Source organism: Piliocolobus tephrosceles, chromosome 20 (genome assembly GCF_002776525.5).
Source record: "Piliocolobus tephrosceles isolate RC106 chromosome 20, ASM277652v3, whole genome shotgun sequence".
Classification (NCBI taxonomy): domain Eukaryota; kingdom Metazoa; phylum Chordata; class Mammalia; order Primates; family Cercopithecidae; genus Piliocolobus; species Piliocolobus tephrosceles.
In genome coordinates this window covers 16,822,279-16,845,401 of record NC_045453.1, presented here as the reverse complement: position 1 = coordinate 16,845,401, position 23,123 = coordinate 16,822,279, and the positions used below count along the sequence as shown (strand labels likewise).

General features: G+C 46.5%; 1 protein-coding gene across 6 annotated transcripts in view; it reads right to left on the bottom strand.

Moving 5' to 3' along the window:
• The window catches only part of TOX2 (TOX high mobility group box family member 2), a 157,997-nt gene that overhangs the window by 51,955 nt on the left and 82,919 nt on the right, over positions 1-23,123 (bottom strand). For all 6 annotated transcript variants that reach the window (XM_023227898.2, XM_023227900.2, XM_023227903.1 and 3 more), the window contains exon 3: positions 14,362-14,607. In XM_023227898.2, the coding sequence (XP_023083666.1) occupies positions 14,362-14,607 (246 nt within the window). The remainder of the gene's footprint in view (positions 1-14,361; positions 14,608-23,123) is intronic.

Sequence of the window (23,123 nt, the reverse complement as noted above, 5' to 3'; positions counted from 1 at the left end):
CTGGTCACACAGACGTCCCTGATACCTCCCTTGCCCTAGGCCCCCTTTCTTTTCCCTGCTGCATTTTGTTCCTGGTTCTACTTAGGCCCTTGGTGCACAATTGCCCATAAAGCAGCACCCCAGGATGAGGCATCGTGCAATTCAGGAAAACCTGGAGTCTTTCTGATCACAGGCCGGGACTGTCATCCTGCCAGAGGGTCTGCTTCAAGGCCTGTGACAATGGGAGGCGTACAGGGTAGGAAGGAACCAGGAACCACGGGCAGAGGTGTTGGTCCTCGAGATTCTCTGGAGGAAAAAGTCTGCAACCATCAAGAGTGTGATGAAACCCTCAAGGCAAACAGAAACACAAACACGTCCCATGTGTCCTAAAACAATTGAGAACTCAGGGCTCCATGGAGGATGACCACAGTGCAGTAGTTCTGGGCTGGCATTAGAAGACCCCAAAGGTGTGGTTAGGCATGGGCTGCTGGGCCCAGCCAAGTCTCCCAGTCACCAGGTCTAGGGAGGAGCCTGAGAATCTGCATCTCTAACAGGTCCCCAGGCAATGCTGCTGCTGCTGGCCTTAGGATCACGTTTCCAGAAGCAGCTCAGCAGTAGTCTGTCTTGCTGGATCCCCTGTTGGGAGAGTGGCTGCCAAAGGCACACACCTGCCCCTTTCTCAAGAACTGCCCTTAGCCAAGAGGGGTCATCTTTTTTTTTTTTTTTTTTTTTTTTTTTTTATTTTACTTTAAGTTCTGGGATACATGTGCAGAACGTGCAGGTTTGTTACATAGGTATACATGTGCCATGGTGGTTTGCTGCACCCATCAACCCGTCATCTAGGTTTTGAGCCCCACATGCATTAGGTATTTGTCCTAATGCTCTCCCTCCTCTGGGGGGCCATCTTACATAGGAAGTTAGACAGGAGCTCCACCTCCTCCTGGCCTGTGACCTATGGCTGATTCACACTTCACACTGGGGAACAAATGCCAGCAACTCTGTGGCCTAATCCACACTGCAGTGCTGCCTGTGGGACCAGGCAGACCTCCCTCTAGCGCGGCTTCCGATAGCATCTCTAATGTCTCATTTACTCTTCACAACAACCCTGGGAGGAAACTGTGGCACAGAGAGGTTAAGCAGCTTGGCTGAGGTCACACAGCTGGTTACATGTGCAGCTGATGCTGCCTGACCTTGGAGCTCTACCTCCTAACCTGGTGGCTCTCTGGAGCCAGCTGTGATCCACACCCTCCAGGGACTTGAATCTCTTCAGGAGCTCATTCATGAAATGCTTTAGAGGCCCCCTCTCCCTTGAGCCTTTCCACAACTCCCTGGGGTGATTTGGGTTTTGTCCATTCAACAGGTGAAGAAGGTGAGGCCGGAAGGAAAGTGACTTGCCTCCCACAATATCTTAGTGGTGGCAGAGACAGGAAGTTAAACCCAGACTTCCTGATTCGCGGTCTTGTTATCAGTTTCCGGGGTGACAGGAAGAACTAACCATGCTTAGTTGGTTAGTTAAAGATTCCTCAGGGCTCCAGCATCTCAGTCCCACAGCTCCGCCCAACACACACACCCCATGACAGGTTCTGACTACTCACCTGACATTCCTTCCCTTTTTCCTTGCTACCAGGGGTTTGGAGACAGAGCCATTGAGCCAACATTTTTGCCCTCCTAACCCTGTCTCGGCTGAGAGCTTTGACCAACACCCACACTTGATGGGGAGACAGGGGCAAGGGTCCCTCCTTTGCCCACCATCCCAGCTTAGAAGCCTGGGCCAAGAATAGGGTGAGGGATGTTTTTGTTTTGAGGACATAAAGCAATTCGGGTCAGGGGAATCAGGGTCCCATCCTGTCTCCACCACTTCCTAGCTGTGTGTCTTGGGACAAGCCCCCTGCCCTTTGGGTCTTGGGAACACCTCTGTAAATGAGCAGGATTCTATCTCCCTTAAAGTCGATGGGAGGGCTAGAAGAGATGAAGGAGACTGTAGCGTAAGACAGAAGAGGCTATAGGGTCCCCATGCGACCTAGTCTCCAAAAATGGTGTAGCATTCTAGTTTGAGGTGTTTACAGAGGCATTTATTTTTCATTCATTCATTCATTCTTCAGTCAGTCGGTCAGTCAGTCAACAAACCTTTTTCAGACGCCTGCTACATCCCACACATGAAGCAAAGCATCAGAAATATTCATTGGCACGTTTAATTCTCACAGTCACTCTGTGGCGCAGACGGCATCAGCTCCGTCTCACCTGAGGCTCTGAGAGAGAGAGAGTAATTCACCCACGGTCACGCACTGGGGTAGAACAGGGACCCAGGACCCCAGACTCCCAGTTAAGTGCTACTGCTTGGGCAAGCAGCTGCCACCACCACAGCCCAGGCCCCAGCCCAACCCAGCTGCTGAGCTTAAATCTCTGACGGGACACGCTTGTCCTGGAAATGCTCCCAGCCTCCAGTCTTCCATAGTGCCCCGATACTCTCTCCTACAGCTTTAATATTTAGATGAGCTGTATTTGTCTTGCTGCCTTTTATAAAGACTCCGAGTTCTAAATGGACAAAGCCACAAGATGAGAGAAAGAGAGCTCATGAGACTGACTTTTTATTATCCAGCCAGAGCAGGGGGAAAATGACTCCAATAAATCTCAAGTTTTATGTGCTCCAGACATTCTGCCGAGCCAAAGATGGCTTCTCAGCAATGCCGACGGTACATTAAAAGCTCATTTTCCCAAACATGGTCCTGAATATGCACTCGGAGGAAAGAGCCATTACACCCAGTAATATCGAAGCTGCAGCTGACGAATGTCACTGTGATTTTCCCTGAATTCTCCCTCATGACTCAGGAGCAGCTCTCAGAGTTCATACCCTGTTAGGCTTGGCATCCTGCCTGGAGTGGAAGTTAAACACCTGGCCCTTGCACTCAGCCTCGAGTGCTCTGATTAGGAGCCCAGCAGGGGGTGGAAAGGGTGGGTACCAGAGGGCAGCTGAGGGACCATAAAATATCACAAATTGTTTTATGAATTTCAGCGGAAGGGGTAGTGATCAGGTCTGAACAGGGAGGTCCACGCAAATAGGAGATTTCTTCCTCTCGGGCTTTCCCACTGTCCTCTGGCTCCCAAGGCTACCACCTCCAGGAAGCCTTCGGTGCCGGGACTGTCCTCTGAGCTCAGCACTTCTTCCATTTCTTGTTCCAAGCTGCAAGTGCCTCACACTTCATTTTGAGATTATTTATGCATACGAATGGCTCAACTCAGAGCTGGGCAGATAAAGTGGGTCTCCATTTTGTCCCATTCACTGCCTTGCTCATTCACTCATTCACTTTGGAAGGCTGCATAGGCTAGATATGGAGAACCCAGGCTGGGGAGTCGGGCTGCTTGGGTTCAATTCCTGGCACCATCATTTTGATAACTGTGTAGCCAAGTCATTTACCCCTCTGTGCCTCTGTTTTCTCATCTGTAAAATGGCAACAATAATAGTACCTCCTTCTCAGGGTCAAGGATTAAGTGAGATTATAAATAGAAAAGGTTTAAGTAGGTGCCAGTTCCATAGTAACTGCTAAATAAATGTTACATGACAGTTCTAAGTAATTCACCCATTCGTTTAGGAAAAGTTCACTGAGAGGATACAAAGTCAAATAAGGTGTGGTTCTTGACCTCCAAAGGCCAAGGTGAGGTATCTGGCCCCGTGGGCATGAGCAGTGCTGCAAGGGGCTGGCCACTGTGACATTCTTGGGGACACTCCACATGTCACTGAGCTGCCCACGTCAGCTCTCACCTGGCACAGAGGTGGTGAAGCTGAAATAACAGCCACAAGGAAAGTCGGGTTGACGCCACGCTGAAATCACGGCCGCTGTTCCCTGCCCGCCACTCCTAGACAGTGAGCACCCCAGGGCATCTTTCAATCTTCTGCAGGTTAGGTCGCTACTCAGCAGACAACAAAGGTTCACCCCATACTCATACTCAGCCAGGCAGGTGCAGGGAGCACTGGGCTTAGAGTCAGAGGCCCAGGTTCAAGTTCCAGCTCTATCCTTTTTCTGGCTATGTGACCCTGGACAAGTAATTCCCTTCTCCCATTCATTAGTAATTAACAAACAGACATTGAAGGCCACCTGCTAACCAGGCCCTTTGCTAGATGCTGGGGCCAGAGAAAGACATAAGGCCCGGGCTCAGCCTTCAGGCCATCCAGGGGCATTTACCACCGCTGGTAAATGCACCACCACATATTGCCATGAATTCAGACTGATCCCACCTTAATTTACATTTCTGATATGTTGTTCATCATGGTTTTCTGTGTTAATTTTGCCTTTTCAAAATATTTCATTAAAACACTATTTTTATCTTGATGACTGAGTTTTTGGACACACCCTTAAATTTTATGGTTGAGGCACGAGTCTCACATGCCTCACCCTAGTTCCGGCCCAGAGCATCCAGGCAGCCTATGTGAGAAGATGACTTCTGAATTGGGTCCTTGTACAAGAACAGGAGTTCACTGGGTGGAGAAGGTGGAATAGCCTTCTCAGCAGAGCAAACGGCATGTGGAGGCTCTAAACCAGGGGTGATTTTGCTCCCAGGGGATGTTTGGCAATGTCTAGAGACATTTGCCATTTTGATTTTGACTACGGTAGTGCTACTAGAGGCCAGGAATAGCGAGTAGAGGCCAGGAATACTGCTAGACATCCTACAAGGCACAGGACTCCCCCAGTAACAGAGAAGTATCCTACCCAAAATGTCAGTGGTGCTGAAGTTGGGAACGCCAGGTACTAAAGAACACAGGTGGGAAACACCATGGTTTAAGATGCTGCCTCAGGCCAGGTGTGGTGGCTCACGCCTGTAATCCTGGCACTTTGGGAGGCTGAGGCAAGCGGCTTGCATGAGCTCAGGAGTTCGAGACCAGCTTGGGCAACATGGTGAAATCCTGTCTCCTCTAAAAATAAAAAAATAAAAAATAAAAGAGATGCTACCTCAGCCTGATCCCTTGGCTTCTTTAAGCCTCAGTTTCTGCATCTGAAAAATAGGTACCCTAACGGTTCCTACCTTAAAGGGTGCTGGGAGGAGGGAATGGCACCAAGACTCTGCAGAGCAGGTTCTCAGTGAGTATCTGTGCCCCCTCCTCTCCCAGTGTGAACACATCCCAAACCGCAGAGCAAACAGTTCTCAAAAGAGACAGCGTCCCTGGCTCCAAAGAAAACTGGGACATGCAGAAGAACATGTTTTGTTCCTTTCCGACCTTTCTTGCAGGGAAAACCATGAATCTTATCTCGTCAACAAACGTGATCCTGTTCACGGAAAACCAGCCTGCGTGTTAGCTTATCACTGGCCTGAGTTTTAACAGGGAGTGAATTTTTATGACCGAGTTGTAAACCTTTGCAAAAACCATTTTTAAACTAAAGAACGCTGACAGATTCTTAACTACTATAGCTGCTAAATTAGGCATGAGGGATGGGATGGGGGTTTACGAAAGAAAAGAGAAGTGCCCTAAAAGAGTTAGTGGAGGTAAAATAATGTTCATTAAAAATAGAAAAACAAACACATACAAAAAAATCTTTTGTGTTCAACTTCACACTCGTACATCATAATGTTCCAGTAAAAGGCCATTTCCCCCTGAGATAATAAAAGAATTGAATTTTTCCTTATCGGTCATCTATTTTTCTAGCCGAAGCTATTACTCCCGCTCTGGGGTTGCTAGGCAACAAGAAATATTAATAGCAGCTTTTATTAGCTTAGCTTTTGCAGCCGAGTACCAGAATGAGAAAATGGGAAACATAAATGTGTTACATAAATCTTTCAACCTTTCAGAGCCGGTGTTAGTCTCTGTTTCCATAATGATTTATTGAAGTGATGGTTCATTTATGAGAAAAAGGAGTTCAGGGTAAGAAAACGGAGCAGTCCCCTGCAGGAGTGTTTGAAAATAAATAATTATAGTAGGGGAGCAAAAGCTGTTTAAAGCCATTTTTCTGAGTTTTATAAAATGTAAAAAGACGTATTTCTTTCGCTTACTGCCTCTGAAAAACAGGGGCCAGGAGTTTCATCTGGACTCTGATAAATACAAAGGAAGCCCTGGGTCTCTGGTTACCACTGTTTAGGACCCTCAGAGACCCGTTTGGGAGATCAGTGCTCCCCCCACGTCCATCCCCAGAGGGACGTTAGACAAAAACATGGCACCCTGGACAAGCCCAACTCGGAGGTGCCCCTGGTAACCCCCTGCTTCGACTAAGATGGATCCTTCCCTTGGTCACGATGCCAAGAAGCATTGCATCTTGGGCCCCCGCTTTCTTGGCAAGCAGTGGAACTGTCACTTCGCTGTTGCTTTTAAGCTCTAAGCCCTGACAGAGGTCCTAGTGTAATTAATATGCCTTTCCCTGCCTGTCCCCCAGCTGGGGGCCCTCCCGCTATCCCCAGCCACCTCAGCCTCCGACAAAGTTGGTAACTAGCAGGTCAGCCTGGATAAACTTAGAGATGAGGCTGAAGCCACCCCAACCCCGTCAATAAAGTGGATAAAGTAATAAACAGAGCAGCTTACATTTACCAGTTGCCTATGTGTTACACTTCACCTGCATCGGATCGCTGACTCTTTATAAACTCCTATGAGGCAGGTAACAATATCTCCATTTACAGATGAAGAAACCGAGGCTCAGGGAGGATCAACCCCTTGCTCTGGGTCACAGCGTTGGGGGTAATGAGGAGGGGAGCTGGGATCTGAACTTAGGTCGGCCTGACCACATAGCTTATGCACCTGACTACTAGATGATACTGTATGCCAAGAAACCAAAAATGCACAGAGAAAACCCACAATGTCATCACGGTAGGTTACAAAATTAGCTACACATTCTTGCCTCTCTGCGTCCACACCCTCCTATGATGTGACTATCATTTCTTTCTTCAAGAGATGGGATTTATTTCTCCAGCCCTTACTCTGGGATTTGCCATGTGACAGGCTTTGACCAAAGCGTCAGGGGCAAATAGGATGCGTGCAGAGGTTTGAAAAGTACTGCACATCGGGGTGTACCCTCTCTTGCTACCCTAGGCACCCTGTGTCCATCACCATGTGAACTAGGCCACCATATGATGAGAGACACACATCTCTCTTCCCCCTCCCCCTGTTTTTTTTTTTTTTTTTTTTTTGAGACAGTCTCACTCTGTCACCCAGGCTGGAGTACAGTGGCATGATCTTGGCTCACTGCAACCTTGGCTTCCCTGGTTCAAGTGATTCTCTTGCTTCAGCTTCCTGAGTAGCTAGGACCACAGGTGCAAGACACCATGCCCAGCTAATTTTTGTATTTTCAGTAGAGATGGGGTTTTACTATGTTGGCCAGGCTGGTCTTGAACTCCTGACCTCAAGTAATCTGCCCATCTTGGCCTCCCGAAGTGCTGATATGACAGGTGAGCCACGATGCCCAGCCTTGAGACATAAACCTCTCATCATGAGATATGAGAGTGACCAAATCGTTTCCTTTGGTCTCAGCTGACACTGAGTCAACCACTGCAATATCGATAAGGCCATTCTAGAATAAGCAGCTGCAGGCAGGCTGTAAGCTGGACCTCAGAAATCACCTGAATCAGTCCAGATCAAAAGAACTACCTCACTGACCTGCCGAATAAGGAGAAATCATAAGAATTTATTGTTTTAAGTCATTAGGTATTGGGGTAGTTTGTTACACAGCAAAAGCTAACTGATACAATCTTAAGACAAGACCAAACCAAAATTGTTATGTATTAAGAGTAAAGAAATGAATAGGTTGGACTAGGGGGTCCCTATTGCCCTCTGTGTTTCAGAAGACCAGAGGACCAAGGGTTGAGGGTCTTTTATCCTTGTGCCTGCAACTCAGGAGGGCATTCCTATGTCTCAACTTGTGAGAATCTAACAGGAATAGACGATGCCTTCTTTGGGGAGGAGGAAAGTGGCAGGGAAGAGGAGAGAGAAAGGAGATTGGAGGGGAATAGTTCAGAACAGGAAGAAAATGGGGGAGGTATTAGGAGGTATATCAAGGACCTCCCAGAGTCAATACCCAGACACTGTCCCTAAGTCCAAGGCCCTGCCCCCAGGATCAAGTCCCCACTCCAAGTTTTAAGCCCTGCCCCCAGGCTCTGGGCACAGGAACCATCTCTAAAGCAAAGGGGTCAAGTGGCAACTAAGGTACAGCTCAGCCCCCTCCCCAACAGCCTAGCCCAGGGCACCAGCATGGAAAGGCCCTTCGCTTGGGGTGGGGGACCCTGGGCCACAACCCCTAGCCCTGTGTGAGCAGCATGAAGGGCCTATCCTGGCAAGATGTTTGGGACAGGGACCTAGAGCACAAAGGATCTGAAACACAGCACTGAGTACTGCGTTTGATAGGATTTGGGCCCCTCTAGTGGTATGTGTGATGTTGGTAGTGGGAGGACTATTGAACTTCAAATCCAGGTACTTGTCTACTACGTCACTGCTAAGAAAACAATTATACCCGTTTTCCTATTTGTGAGTTCACCAGAGCTGAAATCCCAATCCCCATTTCATAGATAGGAAAACTGAGGCTGGGAGAGAAGTAACTTGTCCAAGATCCCAAAGAAAGCAAACAGGAGTCAAAGCTGGGAGGAGAATGCATGAATGATACCTGCATACCTCTCCTGCACTAAGTGAGTCCCACAGCAAGACCGCACAGCTCCAGGGACCCACAGGGCTTGGTGCAGGAGGGACCCACAGGGCTTGGCGCAGGAGGGACCCACAGGGCTTGGTGCAGGAAAAACCCACATTTCCCGGATCACCAGAATCTATGGCTACTGTTGGGGGAGCTTTGCCAGAATTCATTTCTGGTTGGGTCCAGCCTCCATCTGCCCGAGGCTCTCCCAGGAGTTTCTCTGGTCTCACAAAAGGTGCAGGTTCCCCAGGAATCTGTCTGGGAACATCCAACTCTGTCATCTCCCAGGGTAATTCCTCTCCTGGGTAAGCCAGGAGCATAGGCTCGAACATTTCCCAAGCATGACTCCAAAATAAATGATTTCAGACTTAACAGAAGCAGCTTAATAAATTCCACTCTTCGAGTTTCTTTGGGTATTTTAGAAACTGATTTATACATACAATATCTCTCTCGAAATGAGACAATCAACACAGGATAAAATTATTGAGTTATGAAAATCAGGGTCAGACAGAGGTGCAGTGCTTTAAATTAAACTGGCAAAATATATCTTTCATACTAAATTGACTCTTTTTGTCTTGGAAATGAATGTTTAATCAGTTAAGATGCTCAAGTGGAGGGAGAAACCTTAAGCATATTTAATTTTGTAAAAGGGGTTCGATTCCAATACTGTACATGACTCCTGCTAGCTGCCATACCTTTAAAGCAGAAGGCTAACTCCCACACATGCATGCAAGGCTGAACAGGCCAGGGCAGGGGACCAGAAAGAACTGGTGGCCTCTGGGACCAGAGCCAAAGGGGCTTTGGCATTTATGAGATGGCTGTCAAATGCCTTGGCCTTGCCCGCCTCTCCAGGGATGACATCCTCAGTGTATCTCAATCTGTGCAGACAACGCCTGAAGCACCCTGGCCATCAGTGCATCCTCTGTGCCACCTGTGACCCTGCAGCCCAGCCGCACCATCCCTCAGTCATCTGGTAAACCTGAGAGGTGGATGACAGGGGATAGAGCTGGGTTTGCATTCTGACCTTGCTGTTTAGGAGCTGTATGACAGTAATTCATTCACAAAGTACTTACAGAATCTACTCTGCATCAGGGGACACTTCCCCTAGGAAGTGATAACCCCACATCTAAGGGGCCCCTTCCGGGCACACAGCACCACACACTGATGCTATTAGAGAATGTACCACAGTTTAGAAATCGGCTTTTCACCTTCTCTCCATCTGCCCCAGGAGTCTCTCAAGGGCATCTTGTAGGTCCCAAGCCTAGAACAATGCCTGTACCTAGTGGGTGCTCAATGAAGGCTGTCACACAGCTGAGGATCACTGTGGTAGGTTGAAAAATGCCCCCCAAAGATATCACGTCCTAATCCTTGGAACCTGTAAATGGTACTGTATTTAGAAAAGAGGGTCTTTGTAGATGTGATTAAGGATCTTGAGATGGGAGATTATCCTAGATTATCCCCAAATGCCCTAAATGCCGTCACAAATGTCCTTAGAAGAGGGGCACAGGGAGTTTTGCTGACAGTGGGAAGGCAATGTGAAGACAGAGGCAGAGATCAGAATGATGCAGCCACGAGCCAGGGAAGACCAGCAACCCCCAGGAGCCGGAGGAGAAGCAAGGCTGGGTTCTCCCCGACAGCCTCTGGGGAAAGTGAGTTCCTCCTGACACCGTGATTTCAGCCCAAGGAGACTGCTTCCGGACTTCTAGAGGTGTGACAGAGTAAATCTGTTTTTTTAAGCCCCCAAGTTGGTGGAAATCTCTTAGAGCAGCCGTGGCACACTAATATAATCACCTGCCACCTTGGGGTCTCCACCCCTTCATGATAGTATTATCACGATCCCTCGGTTTGCTTCTTGGGGGGATTATGCAAGAAAACATTTGAAAGCCCTCTGCACGGTGCTTGACACCCAGCAGGTGTTAACACCAATTCCAGCGTCACCCACGTAGTGTGTATGCCCACGCACATAAAGCCACGCCCCTTTGTCCTGTGGTTCAGATGAATTTTAAAACTTCGTCTTGAAGAGCCCCTTGTCTCTCTTCACCAGACAGTCCCAATGCATGTACATCTTCTTATCTGGTTTTCCCAGTTGGTCCGGGTGCCCTCCGCTGGGTAATAGAGTTTGGCTAATCTTTCATGACATAAAGAGGGAATATAAAATTCAGTGAACCCTTGCAAAGTCTGACTAATGGAAGAATTAAGGCTATCTGAATTTGTGAAGCCTCTTAAACATGAGCTAGTTTTAAAGAAAATCTGGGAAGCGACTGCGAGTGCCTATTTGGACAGAGCCCAACAAAAGCATTTCCTAGGAGGGGAGATTAGGGGGTCATCTTTGATAAAAAGATAACATGCTTTGTAATTATCAGAGCTATTATAATCAGGTGGCCCTACAAATGTACCTGAGGGTGTCTGCAGTCTGCTCCTTTAGGTAAATGAGACTTAAGGGAAAACACTGCCATTTAGTTACAGTGGGAATTCATTTTTACTACAAATAACAATAGCAAATGCTCATTGAATGTTTACTCTCTGCCAGACATTTGCTAAGACTTTACATACATTATCTCTGATACACTTCATCACAGTCTTCAGGTGGGTACGATTATGATTCCAAGACAAGGGAACAGAGGCTTCAAAGGTGAAGCCAGGATCTAACTCAGGTGTCTGGGATCAACCACGACCCCACACTGCCTCCATTCACCCCAGTACCAAAGGCAGCGACACAGTGGCCCCAAACTGTAGCCATGCTCACCCCTGCACCACATCCCTGCTAGCAGATGACAAGGTGCCCACCTGGCCCTGCTCTCGCTTGTATCACCATAAATCCCAAACAGGGATGGTCCTGAGCAGTGAGGTGCCTGCTAGAAAATGAACCTGGTAAGCAAGTAAGGTACATTCTAACGAACTGGAAACCCATTTATGCCTAGTGTTCCATTATTGAAATGCTAAGCCTCTGGGAGTTATTTATATCCTACTGCTCAAGTTCATTGCCAAGGTCTGAATGCAAAAATTCGAAAAATTGCAACCTCAGGCATAAATGGGTTAAAACCATTCCAGACATGGCGGCGTGAGTCTGAATCGCTAGGTTTGAGAGAGAGAAGAGGAAGCTGAGGACCTGCATTATTGATGGACCTACCAGGAAAAAATTTCTGGAGAAAGGAGCATCCATTTTCATTGAACTCTTTCGTGAGAACCAAACACTATAAAATGTGGATCTCGAGTTGGTTTCCTCCCATCCTCCTTCCCTTCCTTGTCTCCTTTTATTTCCCACCTAGCTTCAAAAACAAACAAACAAAAAATGTGACGTGCCTTACAAAATTACACAGAGGACACCAGCTTTTTTAAACAAGGAAGTTTGGTGGTAATAAAAGAAGAGTAAACAAAATACAGTTGAGATCGTTTGACTACAAAGCCACGTCCTAAGGTCCCAGGGGTCTGCTAGAATTGGGCCACAGATTTGACTGTAGCTTCTGAAGAGTCATGGCAGAGGTAGACACAAGCCACCCCAAACCATGAGATTCTGCTAGGAAAATCAACTAAACAGCCCTCCTCCTGTGCCACAGGTGCGTGTGTGACTCAAGATGACAAAATAGTGAACTGCTTCCTCCTAGACACAGTGGTCTGTCCAGCGATGCTGTCATGGTCCTCTCTGCCAGAGATGTCAGGGAAGATGCTGGCTGCCAGCAGCCATCAAGCCTGTTGTGTGCAAATGGGCCTTGTGACACTGGTGGGGTTCCTGGATTGAACCATGCCTGAAACCCTGTATCCACTCCCTGGATATTTCAGACTCTTTGGCATAAGTTTGAGTTTGGTCCCTGTCTCTTAAAAATGAATGTAAGAGTCATGACTAGTACGTAATATTAAGTGTGAAGGGAAAAAATAGCAAAAATAAACAGAAGTCCCAGTTGTTGAGAAGAAGCACTAGAATTCCCTTGAGGAGATTTTTCTATGGTATATATACAAAAAAAAAAAAAATCCAGCTCTACTGCTCTACCATTCTTCTATAGATTTTGATGGCTCAAATCAGCCATTATTACTTTTTTATTTTTTGAGACAGGGTCTTGCTGCGTGGCCCAGGCTGGAGTGCGGTGGCACCATCTCGGCTCACTGCAACCTTTACTTCCCAGGTTCAAGCAATTCTCATGCCTCAACCTTCTGAGTAGCTGGTATTACAGATATGTGCCACCATGCCTGGCTAATTTTTGTATTTTTAGTAGAGACAGAATTTTGCCATGTTGACTAGGATGGTCTTGAACTCCTGGCCTCAAGTGATCCGCCTGCCTCAGTCTCCCAAAGTACTGGGATTAGAGCGGTGAGCCACCATGCCTGGTCTCAAATAAGCCATTCTAAGGATATATATCTCCTCAGAATGGGATTCAGGACCCTTACGATGCAGGCCCTGCTGAGCTCTTTCATCTCCTCTCTCTCTCCTTGACTCCAGGTCCTTCCTCTTTATCCTAATAAAAAGAATGAACCACATGCCATTCCCAAGCATGGCACGAGCACCCTTGCTGCCCTCCTTTTGTACCTGCTATTCCCCTAATCTGGGAAAGGTTCTTTCTTGCCTTCGTCTGCCTGCTACATTTTTACCTATCCCATGAACTTTAACGCAGTAATCACCCTCTTCTCTAGCAGCTTAAGCAAGATACAATTTTTTTTAATTATATGATTCCATTTCTATGAAATGTCCAGAATAGGCAAATTTGTAGACACAGAAAGTCAATCAGTGGTTGCCTAGGGCTGAAGATTTCAGGGGGTGGGTTGGGAGTGATGGCCAAAAATATGATGCTTCTTCCCGTTGTTTTTTTGAGAAAGGGTCTTACTCTGTCACCACGGCCCTGACCTCCCGGGCTTGAGTGATCCTCTCACCTCAGCCTCCCAAGTAGCTAGGACTATAGGTACATGCCATCACACCTGGCTAATTATTTTGTTTTGTAGAGACAGGGTCTTGCTATGTTGCCAAGGCTGGTCTTGAACTCCTAGACTCAAGTGATCCTCCTGCCTCAGTATCCCAAACTGCTGCGGTTACAGGCGTGAACCACCGTGCCTGGCAATACAACATTGTTCTCTTCTTTTTGTGACAGGGTCTTGCCATGTTGCCCAGAGTGCCGTGCCTTTTTACAGGCACGATCCCACTACTGGTTAGCAGGGGAGTTTTGACCTGCTCTGTTTCTGATCTTGGCCAGTTTACCCCTCTTTAGGCAACCTGGTGGTCCCCTAGTCCCAGGAGGTCACCATATTGATGCCAAAGCTAGTGCAGCCAACTGATTTGCATAGTGCACTACAGCCCAGAACTCCTGGGCTCAAGTGATCCTCCCACCTCAGCCTCCCAAGTAGCTGAGATTATAGGTACACACCACTGTGCCTAGCTAGTGTTTCTTTATGGGGTGATGAAATGTTCTAAAATCAATTGTGTTAATGGTCACACAGCTCTGTGAATATACGAAAAGCCATTAAGTAGTATACTTTAAATGGGTGAATTGTACGGAATATAAATTATACCTCAATAAAACTGTTAAAAAATAAAAATGAGATTATCCTATTAATAAATAATGCAAATCAATACCGAGATATTGTACCCAGAGCTCCAGAAGGAAGGAGCGTGCTGACATTAGATTTCTCTCCATGCCCACCCGCCGTGTCCCACCGACTCCCACGCAAGCAACCTGCTGAACCCAGACCCTGCCCATGAGTAGAGGGTTCTTATCAAAGCATCAACATTCTTCTGCTTCCCTCTCAACCCCCTCCCTGCTGTCATCAGCAGGAACTGCAGCAGGTGACAGGGACTCACCGTGGGCAGCTGGCCCGACAGCAGGTGGCTGTCCTGTGCCAGCATGTTGGACACCATGATGGCTGGGAGGTCCATGGCCTGATAGGAGTAGGCAGGGAGCAGACCGTTGGGGGTGAGGCCGTGGCACAGCGAGTGGTAGCTGGCTTCGTGGTCCCCCAGGTGCAGGAGGGATGGCTCAGGGAGATTGGGAGGCGTTATCGGGGGGATCTCATAGTCTTCGTTGTTCTCGCTCTGACTGTTGAAGGTCTAAAACATCAAAAAGACATGTTGGTGGGGGTCAGTGCCTTACAACCACAGAACATACCCGACAACATCAATAACAGCAACGACAATAACGATAGCAACCCCTTGGCAAAGGAGAGAAGGGATGACGCCTCTGCAAGGCAGAGGGTCAAGACGGTGCCCTGACTTGGTCAGACTCCTGCCCTATCCCCAAACAGATGTTTCCTCCCACCAGAGGCTCTGCACACAAAAGCCTGCCCTCCTGGAGAATGGGGGCCAGCTTCCCCTGTTTCTCTCTGGTTTCCCACCAGATCTGGCCATCACAGCCCACCTTGGATCCATCTTTCCGGCCCACCCATTTCACAGATGGGGACTCAGGTCCAGGGAGGAAAGCAATCCATCCAAGGTTGGGGGAAGAGTTGGGAATGGAGCTGAAGTGTCCTGATTCCATGCTTGGTGATCTTTCCAGGGAAGCCAAGCCATTTTCTGTTGTGCTCCCAACACTCAGCCCAGGGCTTCTCAGTCTTTCTCATCTCGGTAAATGGCACAAACATCCTCGCAGGAGCACAAGCAAGAAACCAGGAGTCACCTGGGCACCTTCCTTTCCAGTACTTCCTTGTTTATCTTTTCCCACCTTGCCAAACTGTCCAGGAACCTCCAGGACAACGCTGAATAGAAATGGTGAGAGCAGACATCCTGGCCTTTTTCCTTATCATAAAGAGCTCAATATTTCACCACAAAAGATGCCATTTGCCACGGGTTCTTTGAGGTATTCATTAGCAAGTTGAGGAACCTCCTGGTGGGTCAAAGTGTGTGGCTTTATTAAAATCGCACATGGCTTTTCAATTTTATCAAATTCTTTCCCCCTGCATCTACTGACAGGTTCAAATGACCTTTCTCCTTTAATTCAGTTAATGTAGTAAACATGTAATTTGGTTTTCTAATGGTAGATCGATCTTGCATTCCTGGAATAACCCCTATTTTGTCATGACGTATTATTCTTTTTATAGATTGTTGGGTTTTGTTGGCTGATGTTTTGTTTAGGACTTTTGTATCAGGTTCACAAGTGTGATTGGTCTGTAATTTTCCTGTCTCATACTGTCCTTGTTGGAGTTTTAGTACCAAGGTTACATTGGCTTGAGGAGTCATTCTTCCATTTCTACACTCTGGAAGAGATTAGACCTAGCAGAAGAGAGGTGTGTCAACTGGAAGATAACTCAGAAGAAATTATCCAGAGTTCAGCATAGAGGGTCAAAAAAGGAAATATGAAAGAGAGTTTATGTGCACAGCAGGCAGAGTAAGAGTATCTAATGGATGCCTGTTCAATCAGCATTCTGGAAGGAGAAGAGTGAGAGAATAGGTCAGAGGAGAACTGAGGAGATAATAGTTGAGAATGTTCCAGAACAGAGGAAGGATATCAAAGGCACTGGTAAATATAAAGGTAAATGTTTTTCACACTTTTTCTTTCATTTTTTAAATGGACATAAAATAATGGTACATACTTATGGGATACACAGTGATGTTTTGATACAAATAATGCATAACGATCAGATCAGGGTAACTGGCATATCCAGCATCTTGAACATTTATCATTTGTGTTGGGAACATTCAATATCTTCCTTCTAGCTCTTTGAGACTGTATAACTACATAACATATTGTTACATACAGTGCTAAATCTTAAATCAATCAAGAAATATACATACAGGTGGGGGGAAACCTAAACCACAATAGCATGTAAGAAATAACATCTTCTAGCATCACTGTATTGTTTGTTAAGAGCGTGTGTTAAAATAGTGAAGGTCACTGAGCCTGTCACAGGACCTGGTTGGTGGTGGCCAGTCCCAAGTGTCTGCTGGGTGAAGTCACTGAGCAGTGGGGATAGCTGGGTATGCGTACAGCCTGTGGCAATGGCAGAAAGCACAAGACACCTGAATTCCATGGGGAGGAGCCCTAGACTACCCTTTACAGTGGTAGACCAGACTGAGAGGGTAAGTGCCTTGCCACCCTGGGACCCACCACCGGGACCCAGAGCCCATATGGCCCTTTGCTCATTGCCTCCCTCTGCAGGGCTGCAGTGGGATGATCTCACAGATGGGCAGTCATCTGGGAACAGGCCATGACCGTGCCCACCTTCCTGCTTCACCTTCCCTTCTCTGTTCTCATGCTAGGGTTCCTCAGGCTGTCCTGAACTCCCCTCTCTTCCTGCCCTACGTTGCCTCCCCAGGTGGACCTCAACCAGTCTGGGTTTCGCTTCTCATCTAGGTGCCGCATTTACCCTCCAGCCTTGGTCACTCATCTGAGCTCCAGGGCTGAGCCCCTCCATGCGCAGTCAATGTTCTCGTTTGTTGATCATACATAATACCCCTTCCCTTGCCGTGCCCCGTGTCCTCCCCATCTCATCAAGTGACACTACCTTCCATCCAGTTCATAGAACCACGAACCTGGGAGTCACCCTCCTGCATCTCTCAAATACAATGAAACGCCTCCAAAATATCTTTAAAATCTGTTTCTCTCTCACTGCCACTATCCTAGTCCAGGCCACCACCACCTCTTACCAGCCCTTTTCATTGGTCACTCTGGGCTGCTCTATTCTCTTTCTGTAGCCAGAGTGGTCTCTGTCAAGATGATCATCACACGCTGTCATTCCTACATCAAATGGTGAGCTCCCCACTGCCTTCAGGATGAAGTCCACAGTCCCAGATCCAGCCCTGGAAGTTCTTGCATGGTCTGGCCCCGCCACCCCTCTAACCACAGTGACCTCTCCTGCCTCTGGGCTCTCCCCTACGTGGTTCCCTCTGCTAGACTGCTCCGCCCACCACACGTTGTCTCTCCCGTGGCTCCTACTCATCTCTCCACAATAGGTTTTGTTTAAATGTCTTCCCTGATACTCCAGGGTAGATAAAACCCCATTTCACACACCCAAGATCGCCCAGAATTTTTCCTTGGAGGCACTCATCATATAAGTAGTTAACTGACTTCTTGTGTGATTATTTGTCTGATGTTTAATGTGAATTTTACTCCCTATATCCCCAGTGCCTCGGTCAGAACCTGGCACAGAGTCAGAACACAAAATAAGAGCTCAGAAACAATGAGTTGGCCTGTAATGTCAGCACTTTGGGAGGCCAAGATGGGAAGATTGCTTGAGCCCAGGAGTTTGAGGCCACTCTGGGCAACATGGTGAAACCCCCTCTCTCCAAAAAAAAAAAAAAAAAAAATTCGCTGGGTGTGGTGCCATGTACCTGAAGTCCCAGCTACTTCGGGGACTAAGGTGGAGGATCATTTGAGCCCAGAAGGTCAAGGCTGAAGCGAGCTATGATTGTGCCACCGCACTCTAGCCTGGGTGACAGAGTGAGACCTCATCTTAAAAAAAAAAAAAAAAAAGAGAGAGAGTTGAATTGCCAGCCAGGTCCTGGGGTGGACGCCGTAAACATGCGTCTCACTCAAGCTTCATAACTGCCCTGGAGGTGGGAACTATTGTTCCTATCACACAGGAGGCAGGGTGGTGCAGTGGTTAAGAGCCAGGCAGCTTGAATTTGCATACTGGCTCTGCCACTTACTGCCTGTGTGTGACTCTGGGTAAATCACTAACCCTCTGATACAGTTTGGATATTTGTCCCCTCCAAATCTCACGTCGAAAAGTGACTCACTGTTACAGGTGGGGCTAAGCCAAAAGTGTTTAGGTCATGGGGCAGATCCTTCAGTAGTGGCTTGGGATCCTCCCTGTGGTAATGAGCGAGTTCTCGCTCTGTTCATTCACGCAAGAGCTGGTTGTTTAAAGAGACTGGCACCTCTTCCCCTCTCTCTCTCATTCTTTCTCCTGCCATGTGACATGCCCGCTCCCCCCTTCACCTTCTGCCAAGAGTAAAAGCTTCCTGAGGCCTCTTCAAAGCTGAGCAGATGCAGGTGCCATGCTGATACAGCCTGCACAGCCATGAGCCAATCAAACCTCTTTTCTTTGTAAAAGATCTAGTCTCAAGTATTCCTTTATGACAATGCAAAACAGACTAAAACACCCTCTCTGTGCCTCAGTTTCCTCATGTGTGAGAAAGAGGGTAATGACAGTATGTATCTACAGGGCTGCTATGAAGAGTAAACAAATCAATAACATGTAAGTTTCTCCGGACAATGTCGAGCACACAGTCAGTGATGTCAGTGTTAGTTATTGCTATCCTTGTTGCCCTTATCTGGAGTTTCAGAGATGGCTGGGACTTCCCCAAGGACACAGAATAAGTAAACAGTGGCACACTGGGATATGGGGGACAGGGACACAAGCAAAAGGTAAGTAGAGTCAAAATGGTTGCAGGTGGTCATGAATACTCTGATACTATGGGGGGACACACACAAGGGATTGTATAGGGAGCATCAAAGGAGTAGAGTCTCGCCTTAGAATGGGCAGAGGGGTTGGGAAGGCTTCCTGGAGGTGGTGACTTGGAAATGGAAAGCCAGCAGTGGGACTCTACTTTCTGGGGTGATATGACATCTGTGGCTTATTGCCACCTAAAGAAAATCGGCTCCCAGCCCATCTCAGTGGTCAGGCTGAAGACACACATCACCCTGTGGTGCTCAGACCTGTGTTGTGTGAGTTAGGAACATTCATGAACGAGGATCCTGAGCCAGTGAGCTGCTGTTTACTTATTCTGTGTCTTTGGGGAAGTCCTTTAATTGTCTTGTCATCAGTGCCTAGCACAGTGCACAGTAACGACTCATGACAACACAATAAATGGGCGCGGGAAATGGGGGAATGTCCCAGGCTCTAGTTTCAAACCACAGCTGTCCTTCCCAACATACTATACACCCCTCAACCACCTGCTGTTCATGTGTTTGACCGCCACCTCCCTCCTTGTCCCTCAGCATCTTTACAATAGGTGCTGGCACAGAGCAGGTGCCCAGTGAATGCTAAGTGATTGCTCAATGGACTTGATTGCTCAAGTCCATTCCTTTCAGTCAAAAAACAAAACTTCGATCCACTGGAACTGGCCCAATTGACCAGAGCCTTTTGGAAAAATAAGCATATGCTGCATCAAAATATTGGAATCACACAATTATGACAATTCACTTAAAGAGGCAATTAGCACACTTAAAAATAACTAAGCATGCAAACATGAACATGCCTCTTCTGAATGCAATCAAATCCTACATTCACGACACTGAACACAAAACAACTTGTCCTGAGTACCTACTATGTGCCAGGCACTGAGCCCAGCATGTCCATATACATTCTCCATTTAATTCATATGTGTTCTGTAGAGAAGTGATTATCTTCATTTTGCAGATGAGGGACATGGAGCTTAGAGAGTAGAGGTGTCACATAGCTAGATCTTGGTTGTGATTCAGACCCAGGTCTTGTGACTCCAAACCCAGTATTTTCCTACCAACTTGGCCATTCCAAGGTGCCTAATTTTCTCTCTACCACTGGCATCCTCATGAAAATATAGAAAGAGATGCCAAGTCGTAAGAGCTTTCCCAGTTAAAAATATTAGTAAAATCTTACAGGAAATCTGGGAAGAGTTACCTCTTCCTTTCCACTTATTCTTTCTCAAACCCATTCCAATCATGTTTTCATCCCACTTCCACCAAAACTGCTTAGGAAGGTCATCAATGACCTCCATCTTCTTAAATCCAGTGGTCAATGCTCAGTCTTCATCTGGCCATCTGACTTGACCTTATCAGTGGAATTTGGTATAATTAGTGCATCCTCCTCCCTGGGAACAAACTTCTTCACTTGGCTTCTGGGACACCAGAGATATTGGTCCTTCAACATCACAGGCCATTTATTCTGTATGTCCTTTGTGGGTTCCCATTCTTCTCCTTAGTCTATGGATGATGACATGCCCCAGAGCTCAGATCTTAGACCCTCCTCTAAACACACTCACTCCCTGGTGCTCTCATCCAGACTTGTGGCATTATGGACCATCTGTATGCTGCTGAGCTCTAGTTCTTACCTCCAGGCCAGACCTTCCCCTGAAACGCAGACTCATATAACCCACTGCTATTCATCCTTCCTTTTAGATGTTAATTGATATCTCAAACAACTTAACACATTTAAGAGAGAACCTACCCCTCCCACAGTCTTCTCCACCTCAGCTAATGGCCACTCCATCCTTCTGGTTGCTCAGGCCAGAAACCAAGGTGTCATCCTTGACCCCTCTCTTCCTTTCACATCCTACACAAAATGTGTCCAAAAATGCCATCAGCTCCACCTTGAGCTATCGCCCTCTTTGCCCTGGATGACTGCAGCACTCTCCTCCCGGGCCTCTTGGCCTCCCTGCCTCCACCCTTGCTAAGGTCCATTCTCACCCCAGGGCCAGAATTACCCTGCTAAAATATAAGCTGTGCTCACAACCCTCTAGGGCTCTCCTTCTCACTCAGATAAGGAACAATGGCCCCCACCCCGTGCTATGTAGTGTTGCTTTTCCCAATCCCACATGTCCTTTTTTACCTCTCTGACATCATCATCTCCTATTCCTCTTGTTCATACCACTCCAGCTACTCCAGGCACATTTCTGCCCCAGCATCTTTGCAATGGCTGCTCCCTCCCTTTAGAATATTCTGCTCTCAATATCCACACAGCCTATTGTTCTTTCACCATTGAATGGTCTTGACACCCCTATAGAAAATCAACTGGCCATAGATGTATTGGTTTATTTCTAGACTCTCAATTCTATTCCATTGGTCTATATGTCTGTCCTTATGCCAGTACCACATTGTTTTAATTACTGTTGCTTTATGGAAACTGGGAAGTGTGAGTCCTCCAGCCTGCTATTTTTTAAGATTGGTGTTTTCAGGTCCCCTTGCAATTCCATATGAATTTGAGGATCAGATTTTCCATTTCTGCAAAAAAGACCAGTGGAAATTTGATAGGGATTGCACTGAATCTGTAGATGCTCCAGATAGTATTTCCATCTCAACAATATTAAGTCTTCCAATCCACAGACATGGATATCTTTCAATTTATTTAGATCTTTAATTTCTTTTGGCAATGTTGTGTAGTTTTCCGTTTAGAAGTTTTTTCCCCTTCTTGGTTAAATTTATTCCTACATATTTTATTCTCTTAGATGTTATTATATATGGAATTGTGTTTTTTAGTTTCCTTTATGGGTTGTTCATTGTTGGTTTATAGAAACACAAGTGATTTTGCCACACTGACCTTGCCTTGAAACTTTGATGAATTCATTTATTAACTATTTGTTATAATTTTAAGGAACAGCAAAAATTTTACACCATTGGAGGAACCAAAGTAGAAGAAAACAGAACTTTATCAATCTAGAAAAATCTGCAGAAAAAATAGGATTGAACTATCAAACATAACAAAGAATATTCATAAAATGGCAGCATTAAGACTAAATATTCATAACACAATAGGAATGATTTCAATTGCTTTATTAAAAGACAAAATATTTTTATTAAAATACATACAGCATATGATTTATAATAGACATGCCTAAAATAAAATGACCTGTAAGGTTAAAAATAAACAGACATTAGCCAAGCGTGGTGGCTCACGCCTGTAATCTCAGTACTTTGGGAGGCCAAGGTGGGCAGATCACCTCAGGTCAGGAGTCCAAGATGAGCCTGGCCAACATGGTGAAACTCCATCTCTACTAAAAATACAAAAATTAGCTGGGCATGGTGGCGAGTGCCTGTAATCCCAGCTACTCAGGAGGCTGAGACAGGAGAATCCCTTGAATCTAGGAAGTGGAGGTTGCAGTGAGCTGAGACTGTGCCACTGTCCTCCATCCTGAGTGACAGAACGAGACTCTGTCACAAAATAGATAGATAGATAGATAGATAGATAGATAGATAGATAGGGCCAATAAAAAGCAGAGTGGCAAAATTAATTACAAATTAAGTACAAAGCAGGGCAAAAAAAGCATTAAAATATCAAAAGGAACACTTAAGTCAATAAATGATATAAATCTAAGAAGAAATCACAGACATAAACTTTTATGTAAATTGATAAAACCACAGAAATATAAAATGTAAAAAACTGTTCATACAAAACCATAAACAAAATGGGCAAATCACAGTCAGATAGAAATGAGTGAGGATTGAGGATATGAATAACACAATTCACTCTTTTGATTTATTCCTTTCAAATGTCCATGGAATGCTCACAAAATATAACCAGGTAAGCTACAAAGAGAATCTCAAACTCTTCAAAAGGTATACATTAGATAGATCACATTCTAAGACCTAAATACACTGACACGCTTTGGCTCCGCATCCCCACCCAAATCTCATGTCAAATTGTAATTCTCAGAGTTCAGGCAGGGGCCTGGTGGAAGGTGATTGGATCATGGGGGCTGATTTCCCCCTTGCTGTTCTCGTGATTAAGTAAGTTCTCACAAGATCGAGTTGTTTGAAAGTGTGTAGCCCTTCCCCCATCTCCCTCTCTCCTGCTGCCATGTGAAGATGTACTTGCTTCCCCTTCACCCTTCTACCATGATTGTAAGTTTCCTGAGGCCTCCCTAGCCATGCCTCCTGTACAGACTGTAGAACTGTGAATCAATTAAACCTCTTTTCTTTACAAACTACCCAG